The sequence below is a fragment of the Corvus hawaiiensis genome, chromosome 2 (assembly GCF_020740725.1).
Source record: "Corvus hawaiiensis isolate bCorHaw1 chromosome 2, bCorHaw1.pri.cur, whole genome shotgun sequence".
Lineage (NCBI taxonomy): Eukaryota > Metazoa > Chordata > Aves > Passeriformes > Corvidae > Corvus > Corvus hawaiiensis.
The window spans coordinates 55,019,247-55,039,974 of NC_063214.1; the positions used below are offsets into that span (position 1 = coordinate 55,019,247).

At 38.3% G+C, this 20,728-nt stretch overlaps 1 protein-coding gene across 5 annotated transcripts in view; it reads right to left on the reverse strand.

Moving 5' to 3' along the window:
• The window catches only part of DCLK1 (doublecortin like kinase 1), a 240,177-nt gene that overhangs the window by 114,916 nt on the left and 104,533 nt on the right, over positions 1 to 20,728 (reverse strand). For all 5 annotated transcript variants that reach the window (XM_048295102.1, XM_048295101.1, XM_048295099.1 and 2 more), the window contains exon 4: positions 5,032 to 5,131. In XM_048295102.1, the coding sequence (XP_048151059.1) occupies positions 5,032 to 5,131 (100 nt within the window). The remainder of the gene's footprint in view (positions 1 to 5,031; positions 5,132 to 20,728) is intronic.

Consider the following 20,728-nt stretch of genomic DNA (forward strand, 5'->3'; position numbering starts at 1 on the left):
ATTGGAAAAGCAACTTCTGTCCTTCTTCACTTTCTGAACTGTTAGTATAAGTGGTACATCCAGATCCTGGCCTCTCCTGCCTTAGTTTGTTTCTTCCTTGTACACAGAATATCTGTTTCCAAGGCCCAGCAGTTGCTGACATTTGAAAATATCACACTGCAGTAGAACACTTTATATTTATGCCTCTGTTGAAAGCAAAGTTGTATCTCAAAGTCCTCAGAACCCACCATTACTTTCCAATTGCCAAAGCACGAGTTTTTGATGAGGGCAGAGTAAGTCAGCCAGCATGCTCTCCACTCCCAAGTCCAGCCAAAAGCTGCTTAACATATCAGTCTCTGTCCTATAAATCAGGGTAGACGAGGACTATAACCAATTTCCCCTTCCTGCCTCTTTTAGGAAGGACAGATTAATGAAGGTTGCAGAAACATGACAGCTATTAACAGGGATAAGCATGATACCCCTGACCTTAACCGCAGTTCCTGGATCAGATGCGTGTGCATGCCTCCATGCAGACACGCACGTGTGTGTGGACACCACGGGACTCAGATTTTCCTGGCAAGTTGTCTGCTGCTGGCAAGATGAAGCAGTAACACTGCTGGCACAGAGATGCTGAGCTGAGGACTAACAGGCCAGCAAAGCCAAAATGAAATTAGGTTTTAAAGATTCCAGTCTTAATTTTCCCCTAACACAGAGTCATTCTCTTCATTGTTTCCATAACAGTAATATGTGGTTTTGACAAGCAATCTGCAGTTGTTTTCACATCCAGACATTCTATATTGGTTACACTCTGCTTCGAGGCGGAGACACGGGCTTTGGCCAGCTGAGATTGCAGCTTTTGTACATGATGCATCTCAGTACGTGATGAAGTCTGCCATACTCTTTGTGCAACTCTCAAGCTTCCAAAGCACTCAGAAACATTAACAGAACATAAAAAAAAATTAATTTTTAAAAAATTAAGTCAAATACTGACAGCTTAAAAAAGTCTCTTATTTTACAGTGCTGAGAAAGAAATACCTGTATAAGCAAAGGAGATGTTTTGAATTAGGGCAAATCTCATGAGTTACTCACATTCCAAAATCCTATTTAGGTGCCTAAATAATAGCTGATTGCAAATATTTTTGTGAGAGTGGCCCTTAAACCTTAATCTTTGTCAACACACAGCTAAGGGCTATTGAAAGTCATCTTCTGACATCTCCTTTGAAAACTGAACATTCAGTTAAAGAAAACCTGGGATTTCTGGGAGAGTTTCCAAAACTGCAAGCTAACAATGCCTGAAGCAGTCACTGCCATACTCTACGCTGAGGAATTTTTCTTCTTACAAGCCGCTGTAATGTGTGCTTCATTAATGTAATGCTTTTGTGCTTACATATCCCATAAGAGCTTTGCATGAAAATAGCATCATCACTGATGCTTTACATACAAGGAATATTTACTTCTTAATTTTATGGTCACTCACATGCATCTTTATGTCTCATCTGCAGCTCTCATGATAAAAATGTGTGTGGCTATTGTATCCATTGATCATGGAGATGATTGCTAGGAATTATGATGGGGATAGTGCCTATTGTTTCTGCATTTCATGCAATAAACAGTGTGTTTAGCATGAAAACCATCTGTACATCAAGGCAGGGAAGGGAAGAAACTGCAGTATATAATGAGGACTGCTTGTTTTTTCTCTTTGATGGATCCCTAATTAACTGACTTCTCTTAACTGATTGCCAAGGGGATATGCAATGCCTCTTCCTGAAAGACATAAAACAGAGAAGGGAGATGATATAAAGAAGGAACACACACCCTCATTCAAGGGCAGATTTGAGCCTGAAGTCAAATCAAAGCTGAACTAATTGTTCAGCCTAAAGAAAAGAAAATTGATGAGCCCACAGATTTTTTCAAAGAGAAAGGAATCATCTGTTTCCCATGGTCAAAGTAGATAAGAAATGTAGTAATGGATTTCATTTATAGCAAGGGAATCTTGGGAAGATAGCTAAAAAAGAGTAAGAAGAGTTTACTACTGGGACAGAATGTCTTGGGAGGATACAGAGGATACAGATACTCATCACAGGCTTTAAAGGGTCTTGTTAGACAAGTATGCCAGAAACTAAATGTGGAATGTTAATCCCACATTTAGATGGGGAGGTTGATTCACTGACTTCTAGACTGGTTTTTCTAAATTTCTGATCCTATGGCTCTTAGAATGTGCTATCCAAGGGCAAGAGCAAGCCATGGGAGCAGGAGAAACAAAGATGACTAGAAATAATGCAAGAGGATGAGATTTTAGACTTTTCTGATAGGGTAGAATTAATCTCATCCTAAAAGTTTTTTCAGCAACTTTAAAGACATAAAATGTAGACAAGAACAGCTACACCAGACATATAGATGCCTCAAACCAGACAATTCTGGAGCATAATTCACAAGAACTCTTCGAAACATCCACTTTCAACTGACTTAACCAAACATCTACCATCTAGTATGTCAATAAGTTTTATTTACTGGGAAAGAAATCTACTGGGAATGGCTCAGTCCCAGGTATCTACCTACATGCAGCTACCTAGTGTTAGCTAAAATGAATCCCAGTACAGGTGACTGGCTTCCCAACCCCCTAAACTTTGCCTCTTTCTCACACCTAGTATCAGGAGTTCTGAACCCAGACCACAAAACAATGGCAGTCTTCCTCCCTGAGAAGTAATTCCCAAAAGCCCAGAAACCTGATTATTTGTGTATTTATTCTCTCTACTTTTCTTTCCCACCTTCAAGTTTTGCTTTTCTTTACTCCTGCTGCTGCAACACCTTAACTGTTATTCTCATCATCTGGCTGAAACTGGAGAATACTGGAGGGATGTAGTGACAAACCAGCAGAATGTTGCTTCAAGATGCTTTTCAGGGAAGAAGAGACAGACTTTACAAGCCTTGCACAGTTGACAGCACTTCCTAATAATTGTAGTGTTCTTAGATTAACTATGAGGGATGCAAAGACACACATTGTGATCACACAAATTCATTTGCCGAACAAAACAAGTTAAAAGCTCTTTTTTTTTTTAGTTTTCTCTCCAACTCTTGCTCCTGCTCAGAGAAGGCTGATTAGATGCATATCAGTTGGAACATCAGCTATTATTGGCAAGCAACCTAAACAAATTCTCAGATACCAAACCTCCTGAAAAAGAGAGAGCAAAGTTGATGTACACTTCTCAAAGGAATTAGAGACATAGTGTGAAATCTGATTTTCTCCCCTCCCTTCACTCCTTCAGTAAAAACACTCAATGTTCACTGAATCTTTGCCTGATAGAAAAGCAAACACTACAACAAATAGCTAAAGTTGTGTTTTCACCACAGATTTTAAGGATTTCTCTTTTTTTAAGATCAGTTATAAAATGGTTTTAAGCACCAAAGTTTCAGAGAAAGTCACTGCTTACTCAAAGGGCTGCGGATATGCCAGAAAAACAAAGACTGAACTGAGTCAGGCTATGTCTGTACTTTGACACTAGACCTCCAAAAACCAGCTACATACTTCCAAAGTGTTTTTAGATAAATCTGCTGTCAGCATTTCTTGTGTCTTTGCTGGAAAAACTGCCACACGATTCACTGTGAGGAGACTGGCAGCCACCAGTGCCATCTTTCAGATAAGAGACGCAAGTGAATCCAGACTACACAGTCAACTACCCAGGTCTCCTCTCCTTAAAGGCAAGGACCTCCATTCTGGGCACAAAGCCACCTGGAATCAGCAACCTTTGCTGCTCAAATGTCCCCCTCACATCCTAAAGATGACTAAAGCTACTTTTTCACCATTAGTACATTTTGCCTTAGAGGCAACTACAGTAATTTCATTACTGCAAAGAGCAGATCTGGTGCTCTATTCTGATTTTTATTTCCATATTATAAGGTCCTCTAGAGGAATGTAGAATGTGTTCTTGCTTCTGTCTGTGCCTCACACAAAAGGTCATTCCTGTGCCCAGAAGACACCTCCTTTTTCAGAGTCACCCTTCAACTCATAGAGTCAGGTCTGCACAAGTTGCTGCCTTCTGCTCCTATACAACTTAATGGACCATTTGTCTGGAGCTGGGTAAACCAAGAAGCTCTCCAGTTTCACAGGTTAGCCAGCGAAACACAATTGCACCATCCTGAATTGTTAAGAGTATAATTGCAACAAAAACCATGATGAAGTGGTGAAGCTAAACAGGTATGTACATAATGACTGTGAAGTGGTTACTGCTGTAACAAAATCTTCTCTGACTGATTTTTCAGTCAAGTGTTCTTTGAGACCTTTGATAGTTTGAAAAAATATGAGTGATTTAGATACCAATGGATTACAAAGATACCATGGACTGAGAAAGAGTGTAGGAGCAATAAAACTTTTGCTGTGTCTTGTTCTAAACAAAAATAAATTCAGTGTTGTTGGCAGCTTTGTTTCTTTGTCTGTTTGCTTAAATGCACAAAGCCTATAGTTAGTTTTTTCTTCTTTTTCCTTACAATTGTGATTCCTAAGTCAGGAATATTCTTTGTAACAATAAAAGTATCTGAAAACAAAACATGCATTTTCCTCAGAGGATTACATACATTGATTTCATTATTGTATTAGTCAGCCTCTGAAAAACAGAAAACTCCCTAAATTTTCTCAGATGACTTGGTCTGCATTTGCTGATTATATTTATCTTCCATATAGAATTGCATCTATCTTTCTATATCATATTACCTGTGAATCATTATCCAAATCTCAATGGTAAGCATTGGGAGCCTGAGAAATTGTAATAAAGCAACAGAATAAACTCAAAGCCAAAACATGAAAGACCTCACGAGAAAGGAATTCCACCAAACACATTTCCTATGATATGTGAAATTCAGGCTGAAATCAAGTTTTAGGCTGCAATAGGTAGACAGCTTTATTGTTGCTTTCAATTCTCTTATTTTCAGTATTTAGAATTAAAATATTTCTTCTGTTTCTGAAACCAATTCAGGTGATATTGCTTTGGTTTAATTAGCATGATATGGAAATCTGCCTATTACTCTCATTGTAAACATTTGAAAAATACATCTTACCACTTTCATCCAGCAAGAAATCATCCTGGTAACGGAACTTTTCTGGTCCACATGCAATAAAAATGTCATCATCGCCAAAAAAATCCTGAAGGCACATCACCTGCAAGCAAGAAGGAAAGAAAGACATTGTATGAAATACCTCATCATCAGAATTGTAACAATAAATCCCTCTTTGTCTCCATCTGCATGAAAATTCTTCACTTTTAATGGAATCAACAGGGCTTCATCTCCATAAATTTCAAAAATAGTAGTCTACATAAGTTTCATAATTTCGTTAAATTAATGAAATTCATAAATTCCAAAGCTGTGCTCTGACCATCTGTCACAAGTGAGAAAAAGTTTTACGGACAGTGCAGGAAAGATAAGACACAAAGCTGGAAGTGTCAGATTTATTACACAATGCATCTACGGTATGAGGTAAACGCCTTCTGTTTGTGCACAAGGTACCATTCAGGAGTTAGTGGGTAATTAACTTGCTTTTCAGTTCCCATCTCTATCATTTGGCTGCAATGAAACAAGGTTACAGCTTTGTATGCAGAACCAAATGCAGTTCTTTCAGCAAAATCTCTGTGACAGGGAATCAAACTCATGTGGGTGAACTAAGCCTCCTTCACACACTCTCCCTCTATGAAGTCCTCTTTGAAGGCACCAAGCTAAATAGCCAAGTCAGATGAGCTGGGGATAATTCTTCTAGCACTGAGTAAAAGGATAATCTCTTTCTACTCCCATATATGAACAGTCAGGATTATATTGGTGTGCTTTTATGTCCCTACAGGAGATTTAAGAGATTTTATTGCAGCCTTTCAGTACCTAAAGGGGGCTTGGAAGAAGGATGGGGACAGACTTTTAGTAGGGCTTGTTGCAATAGGACAAGAGGTAATGCTTTTAAACTAAAAGAGGGCAGATACAAGGAAGAAATTTTTTACAATAAGATAGTGGAACACTGGAATGGGTTGCCCAGAGAGGTGGTAGATGCTCCATCCTTGGAAACATTCAAAGTCAAGTTGGATGCAACTCTGGGCAAAGTGATTTATTTGAAGATGTCCCTGCTCATGGCAGGGGTGTTGCAACTAGGTGAGTTTTAAGTCCCTTCCAACCCAAATAATTCTATTCTAGGATTTCCTTACAACAGATTTTAGTTATTCTACAAGGCACTGCTTAACAATTTAATCTTTCCAATCATATGGAATCATATTAAACAAAGAATCTATGACTTTTACCAAAAATTGGCTTTGGACTTACTGATCCAGCTTTTACAAATTTAAAAAACAAAATAGATATCTACCTATCTTTAAAAAAAGAAAAAAAAGAACAAAATAAAATCTGTTCTCACTTCACATTTACAAGAAGATTCTAAAAGGGTAGGCTTGCTTATATATTTTTATATTAAGTTTTGTAATTAAATAGTGTACTGATATTTGAACAGGTTGATTTCACAAATAGGGTTTCAAGTCTACAGCCAGTAAAGCAACACATAAACAACTTCCAAAAATTGACAAAACAGTTGAGAAAGTCCAGCTCATCCAAACAAGCCCCCTCAGTCTACAAAAACACAAGCGAAAGAATTACCTAATGACATTTTGCCAGATTTTGGCATAAAAAGTACCCCCATCAATCTGAAGTAACTGGTGTCTAGGGGTTATAAAATTCATATAATGCTTCCCAGAAACATGTCTGAAGGCTTTGACATCCACAGCTGTTATGAGCCTCTATAGTAGAAATGTCTCAAGGAAGAAAAATAGCAGTACATGTCGTGACTTGCTTGTAGACTACTATTCATAATTAAAACAATTTTAAAGGTATGACATTAGCAAATGAAAAAAACAGGAAATTGAGAGAACAACAGCTAGATGAAATAAATGCCAAAAAAAAGGACAAAGGTTCTTCCTAAATTATCCTTAAGCAATGCATGTACTTTTATATTCAGGTCCACCGCAACCCTATTTCTATGACCATTGTCATCTTAACACTACATACTACCTGAACACCAACATCAAAAATGTAAATATTTGATAGAGCTTTTTACCATGTTCCCACTCAGTTTATATTCTATTATTGTATCAGCCTCAGCAACGTTTAAATAAACTCATTGATTTCCCATCTTTCTTTTTTGTCCATGAGACATATCCTGCCTATCTTCCCACCCCATACTCCCACCAAACTTCAAATATCTCTTCCCTTCAGTCAAGTTCCTCTGAAATTGCCACCTCTCCCACTGCATGTACAAAACTACTAATTTGCAGAATAACATTAAAAATCCTGTGATTTCCTTTTTGCTTCCCGAGTTTGACACACTTCTGGGGAGTGATAACTTTTACATTTTTCTTTATACCAAGCAGAGTATTAGAACCAAAACAGTAATAAGCAACTCTAGGCATAAAGTTGAGCTATTTTGACAACAAACATAAATACAAATTAAATACATGTTTGATAAAAAAAATTTATGGATTTAATAAAACTCAGAAGTGCTTGGCTCTGCCCAGTTAAGAGGGCTTTTTTCAAGCCTAAACAGGACATTGAAATGCAGGTAGCAACACCTAACCAGGATCAACTATGCCAATTTTTTAAAGCATCTCAGGTTCAATCAGTGCAATTTATATGCAAATAAGAAAGAAAATAGGATTAACACACAAAAAATAATTTGTGCTTAGATATCACTGGATTTTATTAAACTTTACACTTATAATTTAAAGTATTCTTATGCTTGCCTCTTTCTCCTTGCCCTCAGTTTCATACTCCATATGTAAAATTACAGCTTTTCTTGCCTCCTGAAATTTTAATAATTTTTGAATTATAATTCTAGATTTTAGAAAGGTTATAGCAAGATCACAATTTGCTTCCAAATCCATCTTTTTCCAGCATAACCTATCTTAAGGTTTCCAGTACCTTTTTATATTATTATTGGAAGCCCTGAGATGTCCTTCACTGTCTGCATTTTCCATCCTTTCTGTCTCAGCATCCCTGGCTCTCTCTGAAAGTTCACTTTCTTCAGCAGTTAAATTAAAAGGCATCTGACAAATACACAGCACCCCCTTCCAGGCTTTTTTGGAGAGAAATCTGCAAACACTTTCTATTCACACTCAGTCATCAGCTAAGCAACAGGACCTGCTTTTTATTACCCATTTTCACTTCTGGGGAACACGGCTTCTAAAAAGTTACAGTTTAGAAGATCAAGAACTTTTATCACCTAAGCTGGACCATACAAGTGTTTGAGAGGTCAGGGTGCTCTGATGCACATGATCAGCTTTAAAATTAGTCCTTTTTTTAAACAGTGAATTACAAAAGCCTCCCTTGGACTTTTCCGTTTGATTTCAAGGCACAGAATCCATCTTCTCGTTCACAAATAAGGCTTCATCTTTTATACCAGGACATTTCTCACAGGGGGAAAAAAAAGCCAATGCAGGAGCAGTCAAACACACACCTTATATAAAAAGAAAATGAAAAAATATTGTCTGAGACACACATGGTACTAAATACTCTGTGATTCTTTTTAATAAATACCTTTCTGGTAAGGAGATGTTATTTAACATTAATGGTGTCTTATACTTTGTAGGGGAATGAATAAATAACTAGCATTAGCAGAGGCCAGGAAGTGCTTGTATTGGTGGTGAGAAAGACAACAGATCACTAGTACAGGCTTTGGCTATAGGCAAGGCACATAAATAAGACTGGCTGACCTGGCCATAACCATGAAAAACAGAGGAGGCTGAAGAATTCGTCATGCCTGAAGTCCCCTGAGTAAATTGTACATGGTGAAGCCTGGATTCCACACAAGTCATTGCCTTAGTAAACAACTCAAGACACCCCTATGCCCTTTCAGTGAGAAACAGAGGTGTCTACCTAGGAAGACCCCAAATTATTTCATACTTCAGCAGTTGCTACTGTGCTTTGATCCTCTATTCAAAGCACCACATCAGCTGTGTCCCCAGAAGGGACCTGGGGAGGACCTGGATGGGCCAGGCACCCACAGCTGCTGGGGAAACACAAAGCAGATCAGAGCTGTCCCAGAAGGAGAACAGGGAGCAAGAGCAGCAAACTTGTCTTCCAACACACCCTCAGGCCTGGCTTTGCACCATATACACTATAGGAATTTTGAAAAATTATCTTCACTTTTCCTTCTTTAAACAGGCGAGCATTTGGAACCAATGAGAAATCTCCTAACTGCTACAGAGACTTTTTCTTTGATTGGCCTGAAACAGTTAAGCTCACCTCTTTGGAGCTGGTACCCTTGTTATGGAGACCCTTCTTGTTAGAGATACAAACCATATAAGAATTTGTGCCTCACATTTTGGAGCACAGATGGCCCAAGAATAGCAGCTTGTACAGCCAACACCTGGTTATATTCTCTCGCCCCAAGTAAGAAAGAGCAGCCAGAAGTGGTTTGGAGAGGTGCAGAGGAAGGGAGAGAGGGAAAGGAGAACAGAGGGGAAAGAGAGGGAAAGGTAAGGGGAAGAAAGGAAGAGAAAGAAGGAGGGAAGCAAGGAGGGAGGGATGGAGAGAGTGACTGAATCAATCTTTTTGCTAAAAGCATGAAACGAAAGCTACAGATGCAATCCTCTTTTAAAACTGCTGTATTCTGGCTATAGTGGGATCAGGGACCTTTTAAATTCACGTTTTACAACACATCCACAAAAAAAACCAGAAAAAAATTCTTTGCATCAGTCAAACTTTTCTATTCTTTTAAAGTTGACCACACATCGAGTTAATACTGAAACACTGATTTCTTAAAAAAAAAAAAAATTTAGAAAATAAAATTTTCCACTGCATTCAGGAACAGTTCATAGCACCTGCACATTACACAACAACCACCATGATTACTATGTCACTTCTTTGTTACAATATTCATAGTGCCGGGTTCTTGGACAGAAAAGAAGGAGAGGGTATTGTGTGTGTTTGTCTTCTTTTAATAACAACTTAATTAGTCTCAAAGCTGAAAGCTATTTTGGATGAGCAATGAGAAAACCTCAAGCTGGCATATCCTCAGGCACCACGGCTGTTGGAGAACTGGAAAGAAAAGTGAGGACAAAGAAATGAGGTGGTTAAACCAAAAAAGATGCAGAAGGCTCTAAGGAGAACTCACATGATAAGTGGGTATAGGTTTTATGAAAAGCAAAAGAGAAGTGGAGCATGGCAAAAGGAAAATACGAGGCATTAAGGAAGGAGGAGACACGGGCTGCCAGCCAGGAGCACACACAGAGGGTGACAGAGAGGTAATTGAGGCTGGTGGGGAAGGAACAGTCCAAAGAATGGGGCAGGCAGAGAGTCAGTGGCAATTGCCTTCCAGACTTCACCCCATGGTCAGCCAGATGGGAAGTTTTAAATCTATTTTAAAGTAGCCTTCTTGAACCTTAAACAATCTCATGTTGAGTTTGATTACCATTTCCCTGATAGTGAAAAAGACACTAAAAGATGTTTCATCCTTGGAAAAACCTCAGTATTTAAATGACTCATGATTTTAGGGCTCTTAGTCATTAATTTTGTGTCAAGTTTTATGAGCTTTATTACAGAGCTTGTTTTCATTTTCCTGCTACTTTTTGCTCGCTCAGCCTCAATGTTTAATTCCTAGGCAGGTCTCTTCAGTTATTCATGTCAAAGGAGTTCACCATACCTCTGTTCTACTATTTTTCTTTCTTTACTTTCCTTCTGGCTGATTTTTCAAATGAAAAAAAAGAAGCCCCTCCTTGTTTTAAGATTCAAATTGATCTTTACTGATATTTTCCTTTCAGTTTTCTCCTTAGACAAACCATATTTTCCACTAACCACTACCTTTGCAGTACTTATTTTACTTATTTTTATCCCTTTCCCCTTTCTTTATCTATTGCTTCATGAAGAAATATCTCAGATACTGAATTTATCTCACTGCCATCTACCCTGGCAGTCAGTAAAAGTCTCATGACAGCTATGAATATTCCTGGGAGCTTATAAATCATAGAATCACAAAATGGTTTGGGTTGCAAAGGACCTTAAAGTTCCTCTAGTCCAACTGCCTGAGTTGGGACATCTTCCACCAGATCAGGTTGGTCAGAGCCCTGCCGCTGTTCTTGAACATTTCCAGGCAGGGAGCATCCACAGCTTCTCTGGGCAACCAGTTCCAGTGCCTCACCACTCTCACAGTAAAGAATTTCTTCCCAATATCTAATCTAAACCGACCCTCTTCTAGTTAAAAAAATATTTAAAAACATTTAAAACCCCTTGTCCTATTGTAACAGGCCCTGCTACAAAGTTTGTCCCCAGACTTCTTGCAGTCCCCCTTTATGTTCTCAAAGGCTGCGATAAGGTTGCTCCAGGGCCTTCCCTTCTCCAGGCTGAACAACCCTGGCTCTCTTGGTCTTTCTTCATATGATAAGTGCTCCAGCCCTCTGATCATTTTTGTGGCACTCCCCTGCAGGTCTCATGAGAGTGGAGTAGAGAGGGAGGAGAATCATTCCTAGTCCTAGCAGCAATGCAGTAACAGAAGAGACTCTCTACATTACTACATTATGCAGTAGCATAAGGCTGCTAGTATAGGCCTGCTTCCCATATTAGTTTTCCCAAAACTTTGTTCAATTTTGTACCATACTGCTTACTGTGTAGAGCTGCCCTCAAAAAACAGAGCAGTAAAACAATCAACTGTTACTCATACAGAAAGATTTCATGGCTTCATGAAAATCAGAAATTAAACATTCCATACTTCTTTTTAGGTAATTTCTGTGAAATGAGAAATCCAAACATATCAGTAAGGCCTTTGGGGAAGGGAAAAAAAAAAAAACAACTTGTTCTTTCTAAATATGCATTTGATAGCAAAACTTTCTTTTTCTTCCCTTTTCTCAAGGAACCTCAGCCCCTCCCTTCCTTCTGAGGGAAAGGAATTATACCTCAGCTGGAATTCACAGACCATCACATTTGAATATTTCCTTCAAGGTTAAGGCCAGTCTATATGCCTTCCTTTTGGCTCAGGCTCTGAGGCTTTTATTCATGCCCTTTCACATTTATCTGTCATTACACACATGCCATTTCTTGAGATCCGGTCACCTACAAAAAATATAATTTATCATCAGTGTATATGTACTTCCTCTCTCAGCTTCTGATCCAAGTTCTCTCCTCAGGTGGTGGCTTAGCTGAAGCCACTGGGAAGTATCTGCTACACATTCCCGAAGTCAAACAGCACCAAATTCATTCTTTGCTGTTGGAGTGAAATCTCCATGGTGACAACTGCATCATCAAGCTGTGAGAGATTTTCAGTGAAGAAGAGCATTTTATCATGAGATTCTCATTACAAGAGTGCCCTCTGTAAATGAAGAGGAGATGGTACTGTGGGGGTTTTCGTAAATGAAGAGATGTTACCACAGGGGTTTGAGCTGGCTGGAGCCAGTCTCTGCCAATTGGCTTGTGTGGCCGCATTGCAGAGTAATGCCTCTGACCGTATCTCTGACCCCCAAATCAGATCAACACAAGGCACCATCATATTTAAATACATATGAATTTTCATCCTCAAAAGCAGCAGAAATAGCTTGTTCTCCTGCTGCCTCACAGGAGCAGATGGAAAACAAGCCAGCATCCCCATACCCTGGGGAGTCCTGCTTCACCTGCCCTGCACGTTTTCTCCCCACAGCTGAATGTTGGTCAGTGCTGGCTCAGGACTCACTGCTCTTTATTTTGCTCCCTCTGCCACCAATACAGAGGTTTCTCTCCCTTTTTGTTTGTTGAAAATATAGTATCAGCCTACTTCTATTTCTAAGGTGTGTATTCATCAACATCATTCTGTGATACAGACAGCTCAGCCTGTATGGTCTTTGTCCAGCTAAGACTAGGCAAAAGAAATCACCAAAAAATCATCTACTTTCCTCAGTTAAAACATTTCTCTCTTGGTCAGTAAAGTCTTTTCATAAGGACAAGAAAACCTTTCACACTATGCTTTATACGCTAATCGTAATATCCGCTGTTTTGTTTTTCTGTGTTGCACCAAAAGTGGCACACCTAAAAAACCAGTCAACTTAAATTAGGTTTTTCAAATGTCCCATCACATTCCTGTTGATGCACATGTTCACTTTGTGACAAGCCCTTTTTAAAAGCTTTCCACTTAACCTCCTAAAATTCAGATAAAGATAGTAGAAAGTTTGCAGTTCTAGTGCACAATAACTACTACACCTTGGCTCAAAACATTATGTGAAACTTAAATAATTTCTATGTTAGACTAAAAATAATAAACAGGCTTCTTTGTTACAGAAATTGAGGAAAGCAACCGACACCTCATGGGCTTATGTGTGACTGCAATACTGAGAAGCACTAGCATTCAGATTTGTCAAAGGTTTCTCTATAGGAACCCCTAACATGGGCACTTGAGACTCCTCCTGTCAAAAACTGCTTCATGGCAGACAGGACAAGAGCCATGAGAATGTGGCTTTTGCACTGGAGGAAACTGAATCCTGCTAGTGACCATAAAATCCCACAGCAATTGCACAATAGACCAGCATGCTCGTGATGGACAATTCAAACACCAGAACAGAGAAGAAAAAATCTCCTCACACATTTAAAATAAATTCTTGTTAAACTAATGATGTTTTTTCAGGACAATCAAACATTGATAGGATGGTTGATTTAACAGCAGAAGATGTAATCAATGGGCCAATGGAAAAATAGTTAAGACTTGGTAGCAGAGTTCAACTACATCTGGATTTTTTTTTTTTTCCTGTGCTGTATTCTTCTATTTTCCTTTACCAGTTGCAATACAACACTACCATTTAGTGGTCAGACACGCCAAGTGCGGACTCCAGCAGCCCTCCTGGTTTTTATGTCCAAACAGGTGGCAACTATTTGCAAACACTGTACTCACATAACCCTAAGAAACAGGAAATTAATATTACTCTAATTTCTGACCACTAAGCAAAATAAAACCTCTTTGACCTCAGGTGCTTGAATAAGGCCCTGTTAGAGGTACTAAAATAGTTTTGGAGACTGAATTTCAGAATGTGTGTGTACAAGGGAAACAATTTACAAAGCTAGAAAAGCTAGATTTTGATGAAAAAGATACAATGCTCCTGTGAGGTGTTTTTTATTTTTATTATGGCTGAATTCTACTGTTAAATACTCAGAGACCGAAAAACTAAGCACAGAATATGTTGTCTATGATTTAAGGAGCAAGGAATCCTAGTATGCTAATATCCTCTGAGTCAAGATAGTGTTTACTTTTACTTCTTTGTCATTCAAATAATTGTACTCCTGCAACTGGACTTGCACAAAAGCTGCTGGTTTCAGAGCAGTTTCTTAAACTGTCTTAAGCTCTGGTCAGTGTGTCCTTCAAAAAGAAGTGACAGTTGCAAGATCATGGGCTGAAGGAGGCCTTTGTATGGCAGAACTTCTTATAAAAGAAAAACCCACAACTTGAAGGCCCTGTAGTAGAAAACCCCAAACTGCTCTTCAATCATCAATCATGTTAAAAGTGAAAATAGTATTTTTTACCTCCGTTGGAATAACATTATTTTCTAGAACACCATCCTGGATACATTAAAAAATTAAAATCCATAGCTTTGTCCTGTTTTCTGTGAACAGCAGAGCACTGGACTACTTTCTCATGCCTGCGTTTAAAGTTTCTCAAGTATGCAAGAACAACCAATTACGAATTTCTATTGTTCACATTTCATGATAAATTTTCACTGATGATCCTTCTAGTTGCTTAGAGCAGCTAAATGAGGAGGCAGAGACCAGCTAGGTGAAATAAATTCATTCAAAAGAAAAATGCAGTCATGTGTCAATTTCTGAAAATTATAATTACAGGTTTGGAGATAAAAAGGAAATATCTTGCTAAAGTACAGACAAAAAAATTTTTCAGAGTAAGCTTCTACAGCTAGGTGAAATGAATCATTGTGCTCAGTCATGTTCACTGTGTTTAGTAAATGCATTATATTGGTCCATTACCTGAAATGGAAACTAAGGGGTCTGCTACTTCTGAAGTAGTTTTACTGTAATTCGTTCATAAATATCAAAAATATGGTGCACATAATCCATGTTTCTCAAAATCAGCTTTTTCAAGATTCCTGCACACCAGTAAAGCCTTCTGATTGCAATTTCTCCCTGAAATCAATACAATTTTCCAACAAAAGACACTCTCACCATTTTACCCGAAAGCGTACAACACTCTTATTTCCATGTTCAAGTAAGAGATCTATCAAACTCATGCTATAAGGCAAGTATGAATCCTTGAATTAACTGCTAGAACAGAACCATTTGATTAATTTTTACCTCCATCCACTATGTACTTTTTTTTTAGAGGTCTGCTTATTTTTGTGAAGTTCTGCTCAGCAGGAGGTTGTGAGCTGTGTCCTGCTCTGCTTGGCTGGCCAGATGCTGCTCTCTACCTTCCCAGCTGGGAATTGTGGGAGCAAGCTGCAATCATTTTTTGAGACGCTGGGAGATCACACAGCCTTCCCTTGGAGACTGCAGAAAACACAGCTTATCTGGGAATTGGTCCAAATAAAATTTACTAGCTGTCTGAATCCAAATCCAGATGGAAATCTTCGATTGGAAATTTTGCTTTAGATACTGCAATTCCTCTATAACAGAAATTATATTATATACATCACTGACTGATACATGAAAAGCTCAAAGTTATAGTCTACACACCATTACAAAAGCATCCAATTTAGAGACTACCACGACATTAGGTGGCATTCCAGGAGCAGTTTCTTGAAAGACCTCTAAATACAAGATTTTCTTTTGTCTTTCAACTCAGAGCAACCTGCCTTAGTACACCTTTGTCAAGTGTGGGAATATTTCCAGCTTTCTTGCTCTTGTGAGAAAGACAGTGTGCACTACAGAAGCAGGTTGAAGCATGAAATTTGTAAGAGTTAATATCTGAACTGAACCCATCACACCTTGTGCCTGCACTAGAACCAGATTTCAACCACTGATTTCAAGCAGCAGATGGACTGTGCAAAAAATATATAGCTACCCAAATGCATTTAGAGGTGGGAGACCTATTTTCCCTTCTTTGGAAGCATTTTAATTCCAAAATCCCAGTGCATCACCTTAAAATCCATGACACAATGTTCTCGTGTTAGCTTACTGGCTTATGGTGGACTCTGGTGATAATGCCATAAACTCCATTTCTTTCAGGCATAATCATTAATAAAAGGCATGCAGGACAGCACTCCATCATAAACTGAAACGTAGCTGTGTGATGGCTTTTGGCTGCATATGCTAACTTAAGGCTCAGCGTGCTACACTGAAAAAGAGCAACATGGTTGAAGTCTGAAAAAAAAGGAGGAAAAGGGAAAACAGATGTCAAGGTTTCAACAAGTGGCCCCACACTGCAGCTGGAACCAGTACAAAAACAACACAAGTATGCTGATAATGTAGCATTTCGTGTAACGATAAGGGCAATAAAATAGCACAAATGCAAAAGCTCAAACAGCTAAACACCTTCCACAAATTCCAGAGGGTCGGCTGGGCTGAACAATAATAGTAATCCTTTCAATAACCAGATCAAATTATTTCAACCATTAAAGTTCTTTATGATCAAGAAAAGTGAAAATTGAGAGATTGCTTTTCTTCTAAGTGCAGAATACAGACAATAAATTTAAAATCCAATCCAAACACACATTCAGATGCACGCTATCTCATTTCCATCACTCTTGAAACTATTTGGCAATAATTTCCATTATTACAACAGATGTTAACAAGATGGATAGAGAGCATGTTAAATAAACATTAATATTAATATATAAGTGTCTATGTAGCAAAGCCACTGTTCAAATTATTTATTTCCCCAAGAGCATTTCTTGGGAAATTAATCAGGGAATTTTTCTTGCCAGTAACTATTATAAATTCAAGGTATTGCCATTGACAAAGACTGTATTGTTCAGAAAAAAACACTAAGCAATGTAACCATGGTCTACATGTGTAATCTGCATTCTGGTGGAGTGATTCTTGAAACTGCCATTCTCCCTGGGCTGTGGCTCTTTAGGACAGAGCAGCAAAGGTAGGAAATGCAGCGAGACAATCCAACCTACAGAAATTTACAATGTGAAAGAGTCCAAAAGCTTAAGGATGAAGAGAGAGCAGACACAGGCAATAATCACAAAAACCTGGAATTTTAAGCCCAGCTCTGTGAAGAGACACCTTGGTCAGAACACTGTCTCCACTTCACAGGCAGACGCTACAACTGCTGAGATTTCTCAGGCATGCTGAACATGGAGATTGCTTTCTCATGTAAGAGTTTCTTACTGGAACACAGCCTGTTGCTTGTGAGTCAACAGGCTGTGTTCTATACAGCAAATCCTGAGAGATTACTAAATCTAGCAAGCAAAAAATAAGCAAGAGTTTATATAAATCCATTAATATGATGTGAACCATCAGGATTAGAGCTGACAACAAAGAAAGCAAGCAAAAACCTCAGACCAACACTTGGAAAAAGCTGATAAACAGAGTCACAACTGACTACTGAAAGATTTGAGACTTAAAAAGGAACCTGCTAAGATGTACCTACACAAAAAGATGTAATCAGTGTAAGTTTCAGATAAATCCCTGCCAGCAAAACATACAATAAATTAGTGTTACAATGAGAGTTGAAGAGGAGGTTCCTCAAGCACATCTGAAAGCTCTAGTATGATGGCATAGAAAATAATTCCTTCAGAATCCTTTCTATTTTGCTAGAAAAAACTTTTTTTTAATATTTAAGCTATAAACTTTGAAAGGAGATACTTTTACAAAGAACCAATATCCAGAGCCATTAATTTTAAGATTAAAATTATTACAATATACTGGTACCATATTTTCAAAACTACTTGTTGACTAAGAAAATGAAAATGAAATTTTTTTGCTGCCATGTAACCCTTCACATTCATCACTAAGCTGACTGCTGTGTATTTATAAATTGCACAAGCCAAAAGCATTGCATTCATGCTTAATTTCATCTGTGCACCCTTCGGTTGACTTACTTTAATCTGTAGCATATCTTAGAGGAAACATGTGGAGATGTAGTAAGTACCAAAGGAATTTGTCTTGATTATTTTTGATATAATTAGATATATCAAACTGACACCCTGATGCAGATGCACATCTCTGCTGGCAGTGCAGCACTGCTCACATGCAAAAGCCATACCAAAAATATCTGCCAGATGCGTTTGGAAATGTTATGCTATTTAACACACATTTGAAGAATTGACTCAAACCCCAAATGAAATCAAAACGATGAAGCAATCTATGCTCAGGCAGTGCAGCCCCAAATAACTTGTTGAACTGGAGGTGCAGAAGCCCAGCAAGTTATTCATCTGTTAGGCTGTTCCTTACAAAACTTCGTAATCATTTGAATTGTATCCCCTGTGTTCTGATCCTACTACCTGTTATGAACTCAAACTTAATAGCCTACAGCTACAAATCCTTTACTTGTGAGATCCTATATCTCATAGGGAATGATGTGATAAAGCAGCATGAAAGAAGCCACATTACAAAACGTAGGAGAATTTAGTGCATTTGCAATTCAGAAGGCTGCTAGGCACAGGTAAGTTCAAAAGAAAAATATAGTAACAGAAAACAGCACCGTGTTGGGAAGGGAAATTTGCACCAAAAGCAATTTCACCTGTGATAACACCTTGCTGTGTTTCTGAATTTCCTTTTCACTTACTGATGCTTTTCTGCAGCACAAAGGGCCAGATCCCCATGACAGCCAATCTCCACACAGCACCCAACTTCATTGTTTGCATTCAGAACAACCTAGGAAATGAAGTTCTGTCCATATACCTGTCTCTACACATCCCACACATATCAATATAAACAGATCTAAAGATTCCAGGATCTATTTGTAGCTGCCAACATGATGAACCAGAAAATGTCTGGCCTATAAGAAAAGAAAAATAATAAAATTAAGGTTTGTCCAAACAGGTTATCTTTTCTAAATTTAGGTATATCTGTGAAATTTCATAGCCTGAATCTCTCTCCTGTGCTTGCATATGGTTTTGGTGGTGGTGTTTTGCAGAGTTTTTGGGTTTTTTGTTAACTGAGAAATTGAAAGAAGTAGGTTGCCAGCTCAGAAGCAAAGCAGAGGAAAAGGTATCTTAACCACTTGAGAACAAAGATAGAGCTGTGGATATGCTAATTGTTGAAGCTGTGTCATTTGTGCAACATTAAAAAAAAACATAATTACCAAGTGAGGCAAAAGCAGAAAGAAGGAACTGAATACACAGCCCACACAGTCACAGATGGTGACACACTCTGATGGGGATGGAAGTAATTATGAGCCAGTCTTAGTCTTGGGACTATTCAAGGAGTCCTTGAATGATATTCACAAACATTAGGCACGTGACAGGGGATAAGCACTCTCATATTAATGGCAAGGCTCCAATTACTCCAACTGGTTTCATTAGTTTGGAAGTGTTGTTAATTCCTTTCAGCAAGTGCAGGTAGTGCTTAAAAAAAAAAAAAAAAAAAGAGAGGCTTTTCTTTCTTAAAAGATAGTGCATTAATAACTTGATGTTGAAATCCAAATTTAAGTCTTTTTATTGGTTAAAGGAAAACCTGAAAAAGGGGAATATGAGCACAGAAAAATCACTTTCACAACCACGCTTGCAGAGTGCTGCCACATGCAAAACTGTTCAAGGGCTCTCTGCATCCTTACTCTTCTCAATGCAAGTTAAGCAACAATGTATATGAGAAACATTTGGTTTATGTTAGCTACATAATTACAATTTTCTATCAAATTTATAACGAGCAACAGATTCACTTTGCCAAAAATATCTCAAACATACACTCTTATTTGAGTTTTCCCAATCATTTAAAACAAATGTAACTCTACAATTGCCAAAGATACTTCCTTCCTCCCCTTTGCATTTTTTCTAGAGGTAGTTCCTCTGCCTTTTGTTCAAGATGATTAGCCTTTAGTATCACCCTTCTTTGCTGAAACCAAAAGGCTGCCATCATGCTTTCCCTTCTTATAAGAAAAATGAAGCTGAAAGCATACAAAATGCCTACTTCAGAGCAGTAACCTGGTACAGAAATAACCTACAACGACCTAGAATAAGCTCCCACTAGGAGCCAGAGATTTTAGCACCACCAGTGATGGATCTGTATAAGGCCAGTGTTAGGATCCAGAAAAATGCTTTATAGGTCTTTTTACTTGGCAATTCATGATTTGGGCATACTTCTTTTAAACAAAGATATAATAAATAATATTTCTCTTTACCTGCGATTAAACACAGAGGGAATGTATTCACGAAAGTTAAATTCATGAACAGAAGACCCTTGAATGGAAAGAGACAGATTTCAGAAAAGGCAGTTCAGAGAAAGAGCACACCTTTAAGTGTTTTGAATAATTTTCAAGGTGTCTCACTGCTGACAGACGTAATAGCTTACTGTGTCAATAAAAACCTCTAGTTAACCTTTGCAAATACATTTACTCATCATCTCTAATTGTCTTAACACTTCCTAAACCTGTGAATCAGTGTGGAAGGGCGACAAAATGGAGACACAACACCGGAAGAGAGCACTTACAGAGATTCGTAAGACATAGCCAAAGATCCTCCAGAGTACATTAGAACTTGTTTCTGCAAACACAAACTTGATCAAGTAATGTATTAATTCTTTTAAAGAGACCCAGAAGTCAATGGAAACATATTCATGTGGGGAAAAGCCACCCACACTTAAATGGCACAATGACTCAACCAACTTGAAGGCTTTAGGAGAACATAAAGATCCAAGTTACTATCTGGGGCATCTTCTAAAATAT